Genomic DNA, 14,047 nt, shown 5'->3' with positions numbered 1-14,047 from the left:
TGTTGTATAATTATGTCCAAATATATACTTTTAAGTAAAGAATTAAGCCGCACAATCTAGGGGCCTTGCATCTTGACCAGTATACATAATTGTGTGTTTCCCACTACAATTGTGTGTAGGTTCTAGAAATTGTGTTCAATCATGGAATAAGCTTTTTGTTGTGGAGACTAAATTTGCTCTGCAAACCCACTGGTATGAAAGCAAAAAGTTTTAGAGATAATGTAACAGAACTGCTATTTTTACATCTTGAAATTAGCACAGCATATACCTTTACGTGTCTGAGTTGGTATTGTGAGACTGAATAACTGCAGAAGGGATGAGAGACCTTTGAGCTTGTCATATTCACATCAGAAGTTGGTGGCTTTCTTAGGAAGCCTGCAGAAGAGGAGCCCATTTCATTACCTTTGTGGCAAGCGTCTGTTTGAAATAGAGGCCAGTATTTCCTGGCTTGTTTTGTAGGATTTGTTTTCAGTGATTCTGAATAGTTCCTATGACTAGGTGGCTTCAGAACATGCAGTCCAGCCATTATTTTTTTTTTGTCCTCTCAACACATAGATTTGACTTTCCACAAGTTAGAAAATGTAGGCGGATAGCATACCTCCATAGCTTTAGACATCTGAAGATCTGAGTCTTCATCACTGATTCTTCTTGAAGAGGGCTTGTGAAACTTGGCTGAAGTTGATGGCTCAGCTGTAGAGTTCTGTTGTGAATAGTATCCTATTGGCAGTGAAATGTTTTCTTCAAGAGATGCGTGTTTTTGACATGTCAATCAGAGATATGTTTGGCTGTAGTTCCCTTTGAGGGCAAGTGGATTTAGAGGGGGGAGAAGATGAGGGTCTTGTGAAACTGAGTAAATCATGAGTATTGCCAGACTAGGGGAGGCTTAGCAAAATATTCATCAGTGATTCACACAAACAAGAAGAAGAAGAGACATTCTTGCTAATGTGAGAGGAAGGCAAACCTTAGATACAGCATACCACTCAATACATTCTTCTTGTGAACTTCAGAGGACAGTGTGTTGGCCAAATGAAGAGAGTCTGTATTGTTCTCAAGGGAGAACAGCTATTGGAAAGGCCAAGGCAGATAGGGGGAAAAAAAAATAATAATAAAAAATTATTGTTTTTCCTTCTGTGTTTGTCAGCTACGCTAAGAGAAGAATAGAAGTTAATTTCACACTTAAATAACATTTGGCTGAAATCCCCATAGCTATTCTCGGAAGCCAGATTCATTAGTCTCTGTGACGTAGTGTGTTTATTGATGTCTTGTGGCAGTTGTCCTTTAGTGTCAGGTTGAAAAAGTTCCCTGTGAAGTTTTTCAGTTCAGTGCAATGTGCCGTACTTCATTTTTTCCTTTGTTTAGATTGCTCTCTGGTAGAGATGCTGCACGACCACTTCTTTTCTTAAATATTTTACTACAGCTGTGGTCATCCATCATTTGGCTGCGCTGGTATGCAAGTTATATTTGATAATTTAGTTCAGACAAATATTAAAATAAAAAAAAAGTTACCAGCTTGTTTTTTTTGTTTTGTTTTGTTTTGTTTTTGTTTTTCCCTCCCTGCAATTTAGCTTTTGTGGATACAGCAGACAGATCTTTCCTTCCAGACCTCTTTCCTGTTTCACTAGTACTGCTGATGAGAAAATCTGGTCCAGTGTGGTTTCTGGATAAAGTCTCACAAACAAGATAGCAGGGAAGCCACGGCTTTTCTAAGTATTGAGAAGCCCAGGAAAATTTACTTGAGTGACAGTTCTGCTGGTTGGGTTTTTTTGTTTTGTTTCTTTGTTTTTTGTTTGTTTTGCATTTTCATATATGCCCTTTGCAAGAAAAATACTTGCAAAGAATTAGTGTGAAATTCACTGATCTGTTCAGAAGTAAAACTTGTGTATTTCACAACAGTTTGCTGAATAGCATGTATTGCATACTTTGTGTTAAAATACTGAATCATTGATCCATAGAGATCTACTTGTTAATAATCTAACTGTTCAATTAGTGTTTGCAAGGCTTCAAAATCAAGATGGCAGCGAAGGACAAAGTTTTGCCTCCTGTGCTGCACAAAGCGTTACATTAGTCTGTTCCGTTACAGTGCATTAATCTCACTGTCAAGAAATGTCAGGCTCCCCAGAGCAACATTTCTTGTAAAATGAAGATTTACTTTTTGACTGCTCCCTTGTTTGTCCTAGCTATTCAAATCAAGTACCACCGGGCAGTCAGGTTTTGTTGTTTTCTTGTATCAAGAATGGGTTTTTCTATATGAAGATCAGGGTACCCTGTGCCTTGAAGTCCTCTGTGCTGTATATAGTGTGGTTTTTTTTACTGTTTGTATTTTGTGCTAATATGCATTGATTTGGGGACTGACAACCTGAGTAACTGTCAGGTTCAGCTGGACTGGAATAGATGAGGTTTTGTGTTAGGTTTGAAAATAAATAAAAGAAAAACAACAACAGGAAAAACAAAACAAAACAAAACAACCCTGTATGTTCAAGCTGCAAAATGAGGGTGTGCTGCAGTATGCAGTGGGACTTTATGAAATAAGTATTTTTTTCCGTATGACTGCACAGATGCAAAAGTGTAAGAATATTTAAATGATAATATTAGCCAAGCTTGAGTTAAAATATGAATACTTTCCAGAACACTTTGTAAACTGCCAAAAGATAATCTCAGTTTGCTAAGCAAGGGCTCTCAGACTCTGTTGGTCTTTCCCACCTGCGTGGAGGAAAAGCACAAGAGGTCTTTGTGCAGACAAGAGCAGATTGGTTTAGCTGTCACATGAGAGGAAGATAGCTGCTTCTGCTTTTGGAGAACAAGTGCAGATTGTGAGGCCTTCACTGTTGTGTTACATTGTTCATGAATTCGAGTCCAAGGGCCTCTAAAAGACTTTTTTTGTATCTGTTGGGAAGTTAATCGTGCCTATATAGACAAATGAAATACTGTGCCATTCTTTCACTGCTGCAGTAGTGTTTTCTCTCTTGTATACAGTGTATTCATGCAAGTGAAATGGTCTCCAGCTCATAGAAAAAAAAAAAAAAAACAGACTATATGTTTTAAATTTGTAGATATATATGTGCATATTACACAAATATATATATGTGCGTATATATTCACGTTTGTTTTTTTTTTTTTAGCTTTGCTTTGGACTTTATTTATTTACTTATTAGGTGAAGATAAAAATGTGAAATCAGCCCTATGAAAGATGAAACAACAGTTGTTTTTTCCCCTGTTCTAAGGTTTTAGGCACATTTGGACTCTTCCTTCTGCTGTGATATCTCTCTTGTTAATCATGAATCACTTCTTATGTCTCTTTCTTGAAAACAGTAGCATAATTTCAGTGCAGGAACAAACATAATTTGTATGTCACTTGCTTTAGTTTTGAATGTAATGCTTGCCACTTGTCTTGGGGATGGGGAGTGGATTCTTTGGTGGATTGTTTTCCTACTTATAAATACTTTTAAGTCTTTAATCATTAGACACAGTTCTGTGTCTAAAATCAGTTTTTAATGGCAGATTGAGGTGCTGCTTGAAAGCAAATGTACTTTGTTTACAGTATCCATCTGCTTATTACATCTCAGCACTGAACAGGAAGAGTTATTTCCTGTCTCAGAATACTTTGTTTCCTTTGTCTCTACAATAAGAGGAGAAAAAACAAGAGGGTTCTCTTTCTCACCAATAAAACATTCTCATTCTTCTAAGTCCAAATTTATAATAAATGAAGCTCATAATATACTGCTCATGAACACATCTTTTGATTCCAGGGAATGTCGTAGGGAATGTGCTGTAGGTCACACGTCATGCAGTACATAAATGTAGTTTTGGCTGCACAGCTAATTATTTTAGATGTTGAAGACTGCAGGTGTGAAAGCAGCAGTTGTAAATATGCAGCTGCTTCTCACTGCAGCTAAATTATCTAGGGCTATCTTCCTCTTCAAGTTGACTTTATTTTTTGAAATGAAACTTCATCTTGAGAATTGGCTTAATAAAGCTTGCATAAAAACAATCTAACATCAAGAAGGTGGGCAGGGATCATGTGCTACTGCTTAACAGTGTGGTTTTCTGGGTGATTTAGCAGATAGCTCAACAGAATCAGGAAATCTTCTAGACTGCTCGTGTTTGTTTTTCAGTGGCTGAGATAATTTTTTTTTTTTGCTTCTTTGTTGTTGCAATCACAAGTAACTACATTGCTGTAGGTCAAAAAAGTACAATCCAGATGAATTACGCTTTCATTTTACAGATACGAACTTGTTGTGAATTTTGTTGTAATTATAGTTGACTGGCAGCACTTTTGAGTCATTAGTCACTGAGAGCAACACTCAGGGGCAGTAGCCTTACTTTCATGACTTCTGTGCCTGGCTTAAACATACTTTGTGTATTGCTTCACAAGCCCTTTTTTTGAGGAGGTGTTTATGTATGGGAAGAGGCACTGTGAATTGCATGCTAGCACACCAAGTGAGGATGTAAGTTTGTCAGTATTCACTTATATCTGTTTTGTAAGCCATTTTAAAAATAGAAGTGGCAAGTTTTGAATTGTCAATGCATGCAAGAACCATCACAACACTTCTGAAACAGTTGCATAATAATCTGCAGGGTTGAAAATAATGTTTTAGAAGGTGTGTTGAAAGGAGATGGAGAATAGGATGGCACAATATTTAAGAATGCTATGGCATTATAACTTAAATAAAAATAACTGTATGACTATAATTTTTTTTCTTTGCTGTAGTCGTGACATGGAGAATAAAGAAACCCTCAGGGGTTTGCAGAAGATGGATGACCGCCCAGAAGAGCGCATGATCAGGGAGAAACTCAAGGCAACGTGTATGCCAGCTTGGAAGCATGAATGGCTGGAAAGAAGAAGCAGGAGAGGGCCTGTGGTAAGTGATGCTGAAGGAGGGACATTGTCTGTAACGTACAAATAAGAGTTCCTGAAGTTTTTCCTTTTAGAAACATCTTTATCGTGAGAATTTGCAGCTCTTAATAGTGATTTTCCTATTCATTTTTTTCTTTGATAGGAAACTGTGGCTGACTTTCTGAAATGTACATGTTTTTAAACTATTAAAAAACAACAAAAATAAAAACCACAACATACAGCTGTGCTGCTGATTCTGTAGTGTAAAAGTCCTGTGGCAGTACTGCCCTCTAACGTCAGCAGCTGTTGTAGCTGCTGATTCTGTACTATAAAATTGCTGTGGCAGTACTGCTCTCTAATGTCAGCAGCTGTTGTAGCTTTTTCTCCTTACATGAAAACATCAGTGTAGAACTGCACAATAGTGTTTTGCACTCCATTCCTTTTTGAAGATTTAATTAATTTGTATTTCTATAGCTTAAAAATGGAAATAGAAATTTCCAAGGTGTTGTAATGTACTTGTATGGAATTTTTGATACATGAAAACAAAAACCACCCTGCAAGTGTACTGAAAACAAACAAAAAAAGCAAACAAACCTGAGTAACTCCTTTACGTAAGTCTCAACTCAGCTAAATTTTGTTTGCCAGAGCATCTGTATTAGCTTCTTTCAGTATTACTTACTGTATTAATAGCTCAGAAGTAATTTCAGAATGATAGAACCATAGATAGATTTTTAAGAAATTGCAGGCAAATCAAATTCAGTAATCATAGTGGTAATTCTGAAACTAACTAATGCTGGCTAGCTTATAGTAATTAGTTACATATGAATGTAGTTGCATTAATATGACTTCCACTGTGACTTGGTGGGAATGCACAGTTGAAGGCCATCTTGTGCATTACCCAAGTTTACTGTATTGGTAACTTTCTGTGATAAGAGTGCCAAAAATACTTAATGTAAAAAAAAAAAAAAAAAAAAATCAATATCTCAACTTCTTATAGAAAATTTGGATTTAATTTGGATTTTTTCTTTGTGTCATGGTTACTGCAATGCTTGAAATGGATTCACTATTTAACCTGTTTCCTTTGAGGCATCTCTTTTTTTAGTTTAACTTTCTAGCTCCAGATTCTGTTACTACCACTTTAATATTTAGGGTTTTTTTCAGATTGTAGCTGTTGATAATAGTGATTTGTCCATATGCCCATGAATTACATTCTGACCTTCCAGGAAGGGAAAAACGTGGTAATCTATAGGAAAAGTTTGCTTTTTGAATACTTCTCCTATATGCTGTTTACTTCCATAATCCAATTGCAATATATTTAAAAACAGCACAAAAGAGGTTTCTAAAAAGTCCTGATTTGCAAGCAGTACACATTCAATATGATGACATTTTAAAGTGTATTGGCAGATCAGATCAGGGGTATAAACGTAGGCCTTTACTCTCTCAGGCAGCACAAGGCCACTAATTGTATAATGCTAGCAAAGTAAGTTTTGATGTATTTGTACTGTTTTAATGTAATTAAATAATTCTAACCTTACGGTTTAATTCCTGCAAGGTGGTGAAACCTATCCCTGTGAAGGGAGATGGATCTGAAATGAACAAGCTATCTTTAGAACCTCAATCTGAAGGACAAAGCACTGCTTCTTCACCTACTCAGAAAGGACGGCGTAGTCCTTCTCCTAGCAGTTCTTCTTCATCATCCTCTCGGACTGTTAAATCTGAGTCACCGGGTGTTAGAAGAAAAAGGGTATCTCCAGTACCTGTAAGTTGCAAGTGTGATGTAATGACTGAATTGAGTATATTCTGCAACCTTATGTATAAAAAGAGGCAGTTAGTACATCATCCTCAGTGATTAGGACAAGATGCTGATGTAATGGAGTTATGACACAGCATCACTTGAGAGAGAGATACACAGAGCATGTATCATGTTACATTTCTCTTATGTGTGGAATTTTATTCTCTGCTCTTAAGGTATGTCTCTTCTTTTTAGTTCTGTCGTCCTCTAAGGACTTTTTCTGTAGGAAATAAATAAGGAAATGCAGATATTCTTTTTCTCTTAGCTTGATTTGAGCAAGGAGGTACCATGAGTTTGTTCTTTCTCTAGTTTTTCTTCAGCTTTCCAGATAGGAATATTCCTTTGAGAGTAGAATTGTTGGTTAGAGTTCTGTAGAAAAGAGTTACCAGTATGCTACTTGTCATCCTTTGTTTGGGGACTGATGTTTACACAGAGGTTGGGGAAGTTTTAGGTGTGCATTCTTAGAAAATAAAATCTGTTATGTTAATGAAAATATGGAATGGAATGTTTCAAGAACTAAAAGCTCACTTTATTGGAGAAGCTTGAGAATATAATATTTTGAGGAATAATATTTAACAGATAATACTAGCATACTTGTCCACAGCTGAATGTGCTGATTCATGCAATTAGACAAGAAACAATAGCTTTCACTGTCCAATTGCTCTAACAAAGGTTTCCAAAATCGCTAAAATGTGTACTGCTATTCCATTCAATTTAGAGATGAAGATCACACAGCACAGTAGAACAACTTCTTTCCTTTTGATGAGAGAAGTTCAGATGCTAAGTTGTTCATCTTCTTGTTATTAACCCTTCACATGAAAGAAATTTGAAGATATCTTTTACTTAATTCAGTCAGTTGTGACCTTCTGCATTGTAACTTATAATTCAGATTGGATCTATATCAAAGCAGAAATTTAGAAATTGGATAGAATCATGAAAGCATTCATAATGTTAGAAACGTGAAGAGCTTAAATGAAGACACTTTTAATTAAAAAATTTTGACCAGTGATTTTTTTTTTTTCATAATCAAAAATAATCTTTTGAGCCAATAGTTGCACCAATGTTGTAAAGAATAGGGAGCTGCACTCCTTTTCTTCTTCTTTGGCATTTCTTAAAGTCAACTCCTCATTGACTGAATATTTGTTTTGTACACTGTACTCATATGACTTCATTACCTATTAAATATATTAGCATTATGAACTTATTCAGTAACTTGTTTATATTGAATCGCAAACCTAAGATGTTCCAGTTGAATTATACCTGACAATTTAGTAGTAATAAGGTAAGTCTACCGGTGAAAACATATGTTGAAGCATCTTGAGATTCCTATTCTGACATAATGCCAAACAAAATTTCAGTTACAAAATTTTAGTTTTTCTTCTGTGCTCTATTTCTATTCAGAAGAAGATTGCCCTCTTTAAATTCCTGTAATCTGATCAGGTTATAGTTTTTTCAGTCTAGAGGGACTCATCATTCTGGAAAAATACATAGCTAAACTTTCAGTTGTCATGAATATGATGGAACCACTTGTGTAGTTTCAGAGTGGACGAATAACTCCACCGCGAAGAGCCCCATCTCCAGATGGCTTCTCTCCATACAGCCCTGAGGAAACAAGTCGTCGTGTCAACAAAGTTATGCGAGCCAGGCTGTACTTGCTGCAGCAGATAGGACCCAACTCTTTCTTAATTGGAGGAGATAGCCCTGATAATAAATACAGAGTGTTTATTGGACCTCAGGTAAAGAATGTTTGTGCTGTCTGTAGCTTTTACTAATTTATAGTTTATATTGAAAAACTGTACAAAAGCAAGTTAAATTAGTCACCAATCCATGCTAATTGTTCTGTCAAATAATGTTTGAAAATTGTAATCTGTGCTTGTGTAATGTAATGATCAGCTTGCATTTTTGTTAAACCTGTGCCAAGCACTATTTTTGTTCAGAATCCTCTTTAAAAAAAGCCTAGTTAAAAAGTCTTCACTAATGTAGGAATAAGAAATATATAGGGCAAGTGGCTTATTAAATGTCTTATTAAACATTTTTTGTTAAAATGTGGCCACTTAATTTCCTTTTAGTTTCTCAAAGTGAAAAGCATTCTTTCCTTTATTTGTGGAGTACATATTAATGACAAGCAATATCACAGTTCCTCTAGTGGAGTGATGGTATTGTTAATATCCATAAAGAGGTTCTTTTTAGACACTTTCATAGTACCACTGTGATTCTGCATTGGAGACATATAGGTTTTTGTGTAAACAGAAGAATCTGATGTAAGTTTTCTGTGTTATGACTATATGCATAAGTTCCTTTTTGTATGAAGAGCAGTAAAAGTAGTATTTTTAGTTCATTAAAAAAAAAAAAAGAAAGAAAGAACAGATACTATAATTGTCTTGAATGTTTCGGGAATTCTGTAAGGCCATGTATGACGATATTTGTGTCCATATATAAAATACTATTTTGCAGTAAATTATCTGTTTTTAAAACAACAACAACAACAACAAAAAAGGGGTTAATGGGCCTTCCTAATGTAATATACACCTCCATGATGCACCTCAGTGTGGAAGAATGACCCATCTAACTATAAGGTAAGTGAAGTCCTAGCACGTGCTTCTCTTTGCAGACATGTAGCTGTGGCCGTGGGACATTTTGTATTCATCTGCTCTTCGTTATGCTGCGAGTGTTCCAGCTTGAGCCCTCAGACCCAATGCTGTGGAGAAAGACACTGAAAAACTTTGAGGTAATCAATGTCATAAAGATCTAATGGCAGATATAAAATATTGCTCCAGTTAAAAGTCTTTAGGGATGCTATCCTAAAAATACTAAAAACTGTTGTATTTCTAAGGAACAAGGTTGTGTTTTTACTTGTTTTTAATTTAGTCTTAAGTCTGGGTAGAAAAAGAATCTACAAATTAAAGACGTAATTAAACATGTTAGTAGAGACTGTAGTTCAGTGAATTATTCATATCTCAGATTTTCTAGTGAAGCTTACTTATATCTATCTCTGATTAGCTGAAGTGTAAACAGAGCAGGGATCTTTATAGATGTGTGTATCCTTAAAGCTTTCAGTTACTCTTAACAAGTAAATGGATTTTTGCTGTAAACCATGTTTCTTGTGAACTATATAAGACTTAGAAATTTCCTTATACTTCTGCTGCTAATGCGTTATTGTGGAAGTCAGTAGATCTCTTGCAGCTGTAGTTAAGCTTCCATAATGTTGCCTTTAAATACAAGCTATTCGTAGCATAAATACGACTGTTGCTATCTTTTTCTGATGTTAGGTTGAGAGTTTGTTCCAGAAATATCACAGTAGGCGTAGCTCGAGGATCAAAGCTCCATCTCGTAACACCATCCAGAAGTTTGTCTCACGCATGTCAAATTCTCATACATTGTCATCTAGTACTTCTACATCTAGTTCAGAAAACAGGTTAGTATTTTTCTAAAGGAATTAAAAGCTTCAATTCTGTAGTGTTTTGGGTTTGTTTTTTTTTTTTTTTTTCTGATTTTGCAGGTTTAGAATCACATACATTCTTTTTGTTCAAAGCTGCTTTCATTCCAGGCCATGTTAAATCTTTATATTTGCAAACTTAAGCATGTGTTTGTCACTGCAGTACCAAATGGGAATATTTGCTTTATATCTTTCTGTTTGAAAGTTGCTGACTTGAGAAAAGTTACTTCATTGGTTTGGGAAACAAACTTGAAAAATGTTTTTATATGTAAGACTGATTTTATTTGTTTTTATTTGACACTTTTATTTGTTCACATATAGCAGTTTGCAGATGTTGACAAATCAAGACACAGGATTTCACTTTTTTCTCTTTTCCTAATAAATTGATACTACTTTTGAGATATTGTGCACATGTGAATACACTGAAAATTTTCTGGGTGTACACTGTGCATGTAAACACATAATAAAAGATGTATGCTCACATGTTCAAGCATGTTTTGAAGAAAACTCTTCATGAAAAGTGAATGGTTATAGTGAAGGGAGTTACTAACTAGTATGATTTTTCTATTTTATACTATGTTAAAATGACTTTATTTCAGTTTTAAGTGATTATTATTTTTTTTTCAGCCTGTACAGTTTGGGTGCTCTTGCTTGTCCTTTTCTTGATTTTGCAGAGATCTTAGTTCTTAAACAAGTAATTTGTGGTTTGATTTAGTGGGTTGAGTGAACTAGACATCCTCTAGAGATGCCAAACTACAGACGGCGGTCAGAACTGAGGCTTTCTTATGTGTGAAGTGAAACCTAATATAAGGACTACTGTGATATGTTAGTGATCATTCTCATGGTGCTAGCTGAATATATTCAGACGGGTTTATAATTCTGATTTATAGACTACGACCTTAGTTTCCCACTATCTATTTTTCCAAATTATGTCATTATAGATAAATAAGATAAATAAACCAGTTAAATACATAAATTACTCTAGAACCATTTATCTTGTCAGTTCCTTTAATTCTGTACCTTGTCTGGAAAGATGTATTTCTTTCATTGGATTGTGAACTTCACTAATTCTCTTTATTGACAGGAAAAAACATTTTTCAACTGCTTGCCAGTATACCTCCTAGCCATCAGGTAGCTCCTACCACTACTGGTGCAGTGAGATAGGCTGCCATTTTGTGGGTCTGTGTTTGTATTATACTGGAGAACACTGAGCATCAGATTCATTTAAGATAAAACTTCATTCAGTTCTGATGTTTGCTATGATTTGAGTTAAATTTAGTTTAGTACTAGTTCTTCAAAAATACGTTTTAAATTAGTGCATGTGTTGTTCTGTAGAGGTTATTTTTTTCCTTGAAAAATCACAAAAGTAACCTTACACTCGAAAAAAAATTATGTCACCAGTTTGCAAAGAAATAGAAACAAATATGTACAATATAGTTTTGTTTTAAGAACCACTGCTGCTGAACAAATACAGGATTTCTGCAAACTTCTAGACATACACCAACTATAACTTAAATCAGTAGTATGGATAATCAGCTTAGTACATTCAAGAAATATTACAGAATATTAAAACTATTTTCCACTAAATGTTATCTAAGTTTAAAATATCTTTTTCTTTCGAAATCTCTGATTACATTAACTTAAAAGAAGGAGTAAATAAAATGTAATTAACATGCAGAATAGGTGATTTTTTTACTGATCTACAGTGTTGGTATGTTAGCATTTATGCAAATCTACTACATTGTTTTCTGTCAGAAGACTCAAATGGCTTTATTATTTTTTACATATGTTTATCACGTAGTCTTTAGCCCAATACAGAAATCTGTAAATACTGTCTTACAACTCAATGTTATGATGGGAGTAATGATGGGAAAAAGATGTATGCAGATTTCAAAATCAAGAACTTTCTTAATTTTTCAAAACTGATAATAATAATTGAAAAAGCAAACTTAGTTTGTTTAAAGAAGCCTTTAAAGAGATAAAAATGTAAGTGCTGGACCTTTCTGTCTCTTAATTAATATCTGACCTAGTTTGAAAAGGCGTCATACATTTTGTGACTTTTCATTTCAGCAAGCTGTTGTCTTTTCTTTGCACATTCAAAATTAAGTTTGCTTATTTACTGATACCAAGGATTAGGAAAATTATTCTGAATAGCGCATAGTCACTTAGAAGTAGTTGTAAGTTAATCTTTCTAACTGCTAAAACCTGTTCTGAATTTCGATACGCTATTTTAAAATCACAAATACATATATATTCTTTTCAACAGTATGAAAGATGAAGAAGAGCAGATGTGCCCCATTTGTTTGTTAGGCATGCTGGATGAAGAGAGCCTGACTGTGTGTGAAGATGGCTGCAGGAACAAATTACACCACCACTGCATGTCAATATGTATGTTTTCATATTTGTCTCATTAAATTCTTGTGACTCTAGATATGCAAAAGTACTACAATTTAGTGTAATCCAGTGTGGGTTTTGTAGATTTTTTTATTTAAAAATGGAGAAAAAATACTCACAAAACCAGAGACTTGCTCCTAGATGATGACTGTAGAATTTTGTGACACCTTGTTAGCGTTCAGATACCACCGATACACCTGTTTTTATCAGTTATTCACAAATCAGGCTTGTAGTTTAGTGCTTTGAGAAAGAAGTTAACTGCAGGGCTAAAAGTTAGAACTTTTTTTTTAACCTGATTGAAAAGACTATTAAACAATTAGAATAAGGTTAGGCGCAGATTTACTGTGACTTGTCATGACAGTACATGAAAGTTGTCTACTCTAACCTTGGATTATGTAGTGAATTAAGAGTACTTGTACAAGCTACATTAAATAAAGTGTGTAAATACTTTCAACAAATAACTTCAACAAATAAAGCTCAGTCTTCTGTATTTTTGTACACAAAGAAGATATTACTTCTATTAGAGGCATAAAAAGAATCATATTTCAGTTCATGTCTTTCAATGTCAATTACAGAGCCAAAGCGAAGCACTTCTGTGTGAAGAAATGTTTAAATGCACATATTTGTCAGAATGCTTCACATGGTTCAGTCTAGAAGTTTCAGTTAGAAACTGAATTTTTTTCAGTGTAACTTAAGACATATTAGTTCTTAGACATCTGGTCTATGCACTGGAAAGCTGGAAAATGTTCTCCTGTTGCTTTTATCCAGGGGCAGAAGAGTGTAGAAGAAACAGAGAGCCACTTATATGTCCTCTGTGTAGATCTAAATGGAGGTCTCATGATTTCTACAGGTAGGCATTCAGTCTGAATGTAAGTGTATCTTTCTGGCTCTGAAGAGACATTCTTGAATGTGGTAAAATATTTAACTTGGTCAGTGTTTCATTTCTTAATCTTTGTTCTTTGCTGTTAATCTGTAGTCATGAATTGCCAAGCCCTGTGGATTCTTCTGTTCTCCATGTGGTTCAGCAACAAACTCAACAGCAGTCAACAGTTGGATCACAGAGGAGAACCCAGGATACTAATTTTAACCTTACTCATTATGGGGTCCAGCAGATTCCTTCTGCCTATAAAGATTTAGCTGAGCCATGGATTCAGGTAATTTTTACAGTGTAAAAGAAGCTTCAAATGTAAAAATTGATTCTTTAAACCATGTTGCTAAACGTGTTCCTAGTGAATATAATATTGCACAGCATAAATGCAAAACTACTTGCATTTTCTTCAGAAGAAGCTATGATCATTGTGCTTAATGGCCAGCAAAGAAGTACTTTCTAAGTATTCATTCCTACTGCTGTTATTAATCACTGGCACAAAGGAGCTTTCTTCTGAAAAATCTTGGTGTAAAAGATACTGTGTTAGGATTTGGAAGCAACTAATCTTGAGTATCCTGTCTGTGTTGTTATTTTATTAGTCCTAGATTAACCACCAAACTGGGCTATACTGTGATTAAATTACTTGCCTGAATTAAAAAAAAATGGCTCTGAAGTGGACTGATCACCTGTATGTTTTAAGCTTCTTGAGATAGTCTAGCAAAA

The 14,047-nt window shown here is 34.8% G+C and overlaps 1 protein-coding gene across 1 annotated transcript in view; it reads left to right on the top strand.

The window, feature by feature from the left end:
• MAP3K1 (mitogen-activated protein kinase kinase kinase 1) overlaps window positions 1–14,047 on the top strand; it is a 57,112-nt gene that overhangs the window by 28,701 nt on the left and 14,364 nt on the right. Inside the window, 8 exon segments of the mRNA XM_042875410.1 lie at window positions 4,709–4,859; window positions 6,387–6,593; window positions 8,162–8,362; window positions 9,238–9,354; window positions 9,896–10,041; window positions 12,329–12,450; window positions 13,225–13,306; window positions 13,433–13,610. Of these exon segments, the coding sequence (XP_042731344.1) occupies window positions 4,709–4,859; window positions 6,387–6,593; window positions 8,162–8,362; window positions 9,238–9,354; window positions 9,896–10,041; window positions 12,329–12,450; window positions 13,225–13,306; window positions 13,433–13,610 (1,204 nt within the window).

Source organism: Lagopus leucura, unplaced genomic scaffold, assembly GCF_019238085.1.
Source record: "Lagopus leucura isolate 7727_CA_CO unplaced genomic scaffold, USGS_WTPT01 Super-Scaffold_100014, whole genome shotgun sequence".
NCBI classification, from domain to species: domain Eukaryota; kingdom Metazoa; phylum Chordata; class Aves; order Galliformes; family Phasianidae; genus Lagopus; species Lagopus leucura.
This window is presented reverse-complemented; position numbering and strand designations above follow the sequence as displayed.